The sequence below is a fragment of the Strix uralensis genome, chromosome 7, assembly GCF_047716275.1.
Source record: "Strix uralensis isolate ZFMK-TIS-50842 chromosome 7, bStrUra1, whole genome shotgun sequence".
In the NCBI taxonomy this organism is placed as follows: domain Eukaryota; kingdom Metazoa; phylum Chordata; class Aves; order Strigiformes; family Strigidae; genus Strix; species Strix uralensis.
In genome coordinates, this window is record NC_133978.1 from 23,982,804 (window position 1) to 23,989,423 (window position 6,620).

Genomic DNA, 6,620 nt, shown 5'->3' on the forward strand with positions numbered 1-6,620 from the left:
TTACATGGTTTCAATGCAAATAAAATATTTGTTTAATTGTTCTTAACATGACAGCTGAGCTAATGAAAATATACTGTGAATCACCATTAATTTTTCTGAATTTGTTGAGTCTGTTTGTCATTATGCATAGGAGCCCCTGCAGTTGCAGGAAATGCTTGCATTCTTTTTTGATGGTCTAAACAAGAATTTTAACATGTATGAAAAGATGTAGCTTTAGGGTCTCTAGTAAGTGTGTGGCTGATACAGAGTTTGCTCAGAAGAAATAAAAGCAGCCTTGTAATTTCATTGTGAAGGTTAAATTGTTCATGCCAGGTTCTTATGTTTCTGGTAGCATTTTATTTTGTATTGAATTGACTTGAGAAATTCCACATACTTTGCAGCTAGTATTTTTCTTCTCAAGACTGGAGAAAGTCAGTTTAAATAATTTGGAAAGCTGTATAGAAAATCTTACTGCTCTGAAGCTCAGTGCTAAGCAGTAATTGCTGCTAAGCAGTAATTACTGGCTTGACCTAGATTTCTCAAACATAATCAAAATACTTAAATGGCGCTATATTTTTAAAGTCAAAATTTTGTTGGGTTTTCTGTGGAGAGCTGAATTAAATGCATAAACAAAATAAATTTTGGCTTTGTTTTTAAATTTGGTTTATCTTATTACTAACGTATTTCTAATGCTAATAACTGGTTCCAGTAACATGTTAAAGGAATGTGAGGATCTAATGAAAAATGAAGAAATATCAGTCAATGTTGAATCTCTGTTTAAGTTCATTCTACTGTAAAATGTTCTTTTTCTTAAAAACGGGAAAATGTGTTTTGAAATAGTGTGCACTTTAAAATTATGTAGGTCTGTATTCTGCAAGATAATTGTTGCAGTCAGACTGCCTGCACAGGGATTGATGTAGACATGTTGGCATTGCATTGCTCACACAACAGGACCAAAGAATATAATATCAATAAGAATTGCCAAATTAATATCCAGTTTTCCAACTTTCCAAATTCTGAAGCACATGACTCCAGTCTCATTAACAGATCTCTGCTTGCTTGTTGAAAGGGTAGGAGAGGGAAGTAGCTTGGGTTTCCAGATCTGGTGGGATTCCACCCCCTTTCAAGAACGTTTACTAATGACCAAAGGCCAAGCTACTGCCATTCAAAAAACTAAGGGCTTCAGGGAAAACAGAACTAAAGAGCTTTTGAGTCACACATTAAAATTTAACTTTTAAGTGTCCAAGTTTTAGAAATTTTTCAGTGTGTTGGGTTAATTCCAAATGTCAGGTTGAGCTTCAGCTCATTGCCTTTCTCCTCTCTCCCCACAAGTAATCAGTTGTAGGACAAGTCTATATCCTCAGTGCTGTCCTGTGTGTCACTTGAGAATATAAAGGGCAAGAAGATCCCATAGCTTCTTGTTGCCTGTGGCTTTGAGGCAGGATGTTAATGGCATCTCATACTGCTGGCAAAACAAATGCTTCTGCTACTGAAGAACAGTTCTCATCAAACTAATCCGTTCTAGTGAGGAGCAGAGTTTCCAGTGTTTCAGTCAGGCAGTCCTAAGGGGTATCTGCAATATATATTTCAAACAGCTCTCCAAAGAAACTTGCAACTGAAAGTGCTGGTGTGGCTAAGACCAAAATTTGTGAACTGTTGTTTTTCCAGGGCTTCTAGCAGCACCTCAGTGCTCTGCATACGTCTGTAAAGATGTATTTTACCAGCCTGAACTTTGAGTTCTGTATCCTCACAGTAATGTGATGATGTGGTTCATCTAGGTGCCTCTATACCTATTGCAAGACACACCTTGCTTCTTTGGGTTGCAGATTCTGATTATACCCAGATTTTGTATTTAGAGAAAAAGGGATTTTGAAGTCACACGGTACCCGCAGTTTCCAAAACCTGGAAGGAGATGTTTCCAACTTAACAAAAAAAAGAAAGGTGGGGAGGGAGTTGCAGGCAAACAAATTCACCTGAGGTGCATTCGACAAACAGTGGTGTTATTTGTGTTCAACAGAGCTTGAACCAACATTAGGATCAATGTTCCTTTTACAGGGTTTCTTATTTAAGTAATGTTTGACTGAATATGTGTAGGCAGTTGGCAGTGTTCTGCTTCTATTGTGTTATCATTAAATGTGGGTTTTTTGGGTTCTTTTAAAAAATTATTTTAGGTTACCTGTGGCCCATACCTGCTTCAACCAGCTCTGTCTCCCTCCTTACAAGAACAAGAAGGAACTGAAGCAAAAGTTGATCATTGGAATTTCAAATGCAGAGGGTTTTGGTCTAGAATAAAATGAAATACTTCAAGAACAGCATTTTTATGTAGCATTCACTCTCTTCTAATTGTGCCTTTAAGCTTTTTGTTGTTATGTCTTGATACTGTGCCAGTCTTACCCAACTTAGATTTTTTTTTTTTTTTTTTTTACTAAATATGAAGTGTATGTTTTTTCCTGAATGGCAATACATTTACTGCTTGCTTTGTCACAGAAAATAGCTTTCTTCATACAAAAAGCTAGTCTATTTGATAAACAGAACCCAACTAAGACAATTTATAAGTTATAGTTTGTTTCTGTTTTTTCTTAATAGCACTTTATCATTAATCATAATTCCTTTATACCACAGGTATCCACTGGGACATAATATACAGAATATTTCTTTATTAGTTAATCCCAGTGGTAGAATGTTTTCAATTAACATGAATAATAGAAAAAATATAACATACAGCATGTAGCCATATTTTCACAAAGGCAAATAGGCATTTTAGTCTTTATAAAATGTATGCAGTTTTAATATTCTGGTTTTCCTTCTCAATGAAACAGGCTGTCTAAGAAGCATGTAAATAACTGCCTGTGAACAAATAGGGTTTTGATAGTGCCATTTACTGCTAAAAATTTATTTTTTATGAATAAGAGGTTTTAGATGTTCTATATTCAGCTTTTACACTTGACTGTACAAGAGTGTTAAAAGGTACTTTTTTCAGTTTGAGGGGATTCAAGTTCAAACTACAGGTATTAAGCAACTTGTATGTTCATTCTTTGACAGCAAACTAACCAGATCTACTGTAGCGTTATAGTAAACAAAACTACATATTTAAAATAAATTCCACATATGGTGAAATATTTCAGGAAATAACTAAATCCACAACACATGGAAAAACTGATATAGTGTATCATGCTATCATTTTTTTTCAGCAACTTTGCTGAAGGTTTTAAATAAGCTGTGTCAAAAGTGAATACAATAACATTTCGGAAGAATGTTGAAGCTTTCATTAACTTGAAGGCCAGCATTTAAAGACAATGTTTTGTGGTTATCACTGCACAAACTACATGAAAAGAATTCTTGGTATTCTTGCTCTGAGTTAGTAAATTAGGAGCTGGGAAAGAAACTGGTTCTAAAATGCAGATGTAATTATAAGTCTGGGTTTTATTCATTAAATGGAAAGAATTTATCAGCATGCAGTATAGTATTTTTTTAATATGAATAGCTACTGTGTGTTCTATAGATTTTTCTTTCAGCTGAATGAGGCCCAGATCGTTCAAGACACTGGCATCTAATTTGTCAGCTTTCCCCATTGACTTCTGCTGGGGCATGGATGCTTAAGTATCTTGTAGTGTCTATACTCAATTACTTATTTGCAATAAGAGTAAAATATTATATTATTCTTATTTTCCCTCTCTGTATTATTTATGTACAACCAACAGATTTACACATGATGAACAAATTCATCTGCATAATCCATAGTTTCAAAGCTGTTGTGGATTTTCTTCAATAGCTAAGTGTAAATTTTATTTTATTCTATTTCCTACAGAAGGTACTGGTGATTTTACTGTTTTATTAAAGCAGAGATAAATAGTAGGATATTTTAAAATATTTGGCACTGTATTCATTGTGCTGTCCTTGAAACCAGTAATAAAATTTCTATTGACTTCAGCCTGGAACAAAACTAGTTTAGCATGGAGAGTGTTAAAAGCAGCACTTCAAACTTGTGCATTTTACATTGTCCCAAATGGAGATTTTAAAATAAATTTTAATTTACAGGATTTTAGATGTTAAGAAATAAATTGAACTTTCACCATTGCACTGAATGAACTAGATATCTTCAAGCAATGTTAAATTTTTAACAGCTGAATGTGAATGTAGGTAAGAAATCTGGAAACAAACACCTCCCCCCTTTCCCCTCTCTGTAGAATTGGATTCGTGGAAGGTTGGTTTATGAATAAATAGCTATACAGTTTATCTGAAAACACGGCAAATTAGCCAAGATATTTTTTTATGGCTTAAGCCCACTTTTAATAACTATTTATCTATTATGGTTAAAATAAAAGCTTTATCTTCTTATTTTCACTGAATTGCACTTTGCCTTGGGTTTAGTTTTATTTATTGAAGCTTTTTTGATTTACTGTGTAATATTACCTCAGAATTCTAAAAAGGCTATTGTATTTGCATCAGTTTTTAAATAAGATTGTCATTCAATGACATTTTATATATTTCCTGATGTTGATAAATTAAATAGTAAATTTTGTATTTGTTAAATGAAAGTATTGCACTGTATTTATGAAATAAGCCTCTGGTCATTTTAAAACTTTTCCTCAATGATGTTTTTTTGTTCTTTTGTCTTGCCCTGTAATCCAGCAAATCTTTTTTTATCTCCATCATTGTTTTGTACCGTACAAAAGAAATCTGGTTTGTATAAACTTGTTCATTACTAAGTATCTATTTTTATGTATTAAAATTGTGCAGTCATTAAATCAAATATTTCAATTTCTGGCCTCCCTTGTCTAATTTCACGTTTTAAAAATTTATCATAATGGGTTTAAAAATATGATCAACCTATCTTCTTTTGTCTTATTTTTCTTTTGAAAAGTTTTCTTTACAGCAACAGTTTTGCTAAAACATTGCATGGCTCACTGAAAAAGAAACTGAGTTTCAACTACCAGACAGACACCCAGAAGTATATTCTATATTTATAGTCAAAATTACAGGTGTTCCAGCGCATACTCTGGTGTAATAATGCTGTAAAATAGCATAGATCCTCAACTTAATTTTCCTTATTTTTTTTTATTTCCTCAGTTGCAAGATTACTTTGTGGTACAAGGAGAGACAAAGCCAAGATGTTGTATGTTTTATCTTTTTCAGACTAATTTTAACATTAAAATCGACAGGAGCAGATAACAAGAGCATCATGCTTTCTCATGGACACGGGTCCTGACCACAGAACTAATACCTGACCAGATTCAAACTTGCTTCTTGTCTCTTTTGTACCACTCAAGTTACCTACAGGTGGCAGCAAAGATGAGGATTGAAACCACTTAATTAGATGTCAGACTTTCCTCTTAACTAACAGTAGATAAAGTACAAATAACGAAGAGAGAAGTTGTATCTTACAAATGTGTATCACAAATAATTTCAGATTCACAAAATCAGCAAATATAAATTGGCTTCTAGCAAACGGATATGGAGGAGGGAGAAGCAGTTGCTTCCGTCCAGCGTTGGATTTTGAAAATATCTTCTCTTTCCATGAAGAGTTCCCTAGAGTGTTATTGGGATCAGTGAGAGACTCTGCCAAAGCCTCAAAGAGAGGAGACTGATTATTACTGACCTCTGAACAGTCAATAGCCTCAAGACTGGTATTTAGAAAGAGGTTAGGAAACATAGCTGCTTTGACCTGTTCCAACTAGGGATAAGATGGCTAGTGCTGATGTTTAAAATTGAAATGCAGTATTTCCTTTTCATTTTTTGGCCCTAAGTGGTGAGGCTGCTTCTCTGTAGTTGGTGGTGGTGGTACTGGTTGACTTGCTTCAAAAGCAAATTCTTTATCTGTTGTTATTTTTCATAGCTGTGGTATTTAATATTCTTTTAGAATCCTTCCCTGAAAAAAATGAAATATCTTAAAGGTCCCTCAAAACCTCTGTTTGCGTGTACTGACTGACAGACTGTAAGAGCATGTGTTTTTCCTTCTAGAGCACCTAGTTATCTTCCAAGAAAATTTATTTTTTGTCTAAGTCAAGTCATTTTCCATTCTATTTGGACTTTTTTTGTTGTATATGTTGCTGAAGTTCCTTGCACTTTTGAAGATTCATAGTGTCTAGGAAAATAATAATGGGGTAGTTTGGACTGCCACAGCTGTTTCACTTGTGTTAGAAATGTTCTAATTCATAGTCAGTTGGATTTTGTTGTTAAATTAATGAGCAAAAGTGGACCCCCTGAGATCTGCCCCTTTCAAATTGTTAATTAAATTCTTGTTAAAGTCTTTAAACACCAATGGCTTTATGTAAAATAGAACAGGGGAACAGGTATGGCAAGGGTTATTATACTTTGATATAGTTAGTGCATTCATAGCTGTAGAATGGGTGTTTCATTCAAAAATAACTTGTTCTACAACCTACATGTAGGAAAGAACTCAGGTCAAGGAAGATGGAAAGATTTTGTCTTTGAGGATCTGGTAGAGTAGTTGCTCATTAAACTCTGGCAGGGTGGTAGAAGTTCATGTAAGCTGGGCAGTACTTAACATAAGTTCAGTTTTGGACTCTTTTGCAGTGCTAATGATAAATAATACCTGTATGTGTGAGAATAGGATATATCCATTAATGGTTTTGTTGCATGTTTCAGGAGTTTTATGTTCTACCACAGCAAGGCTTCAT

General features: G+C 34.1%; 1 protein-coding gene across 1 annotated transcript in view; it reads left to right on the top strand.

The window, feature by feature from the left end:
- Positions 1–4,740, top strand: part of HECTD2 (HECT domain E3 ubiquitin protein ligase 2) — a 41,879-nt gene extending 37,139 nt beyond the window's left edge. The window contains exon 21 of the mRNA XM_074874917.1: positions 2,151–4,740. Coding sequence (XP_074731018.1) covers positions 2,151–2,271 — 121 coding nt within the window. The 3' untranslated portion in view covers positions 2,272–4,740. The remainder of the gene's footprint in view (positions 1–2,150) is intronic.
- Positions 4,741–6,620: the final 1,880 nt, after the last annotated feature.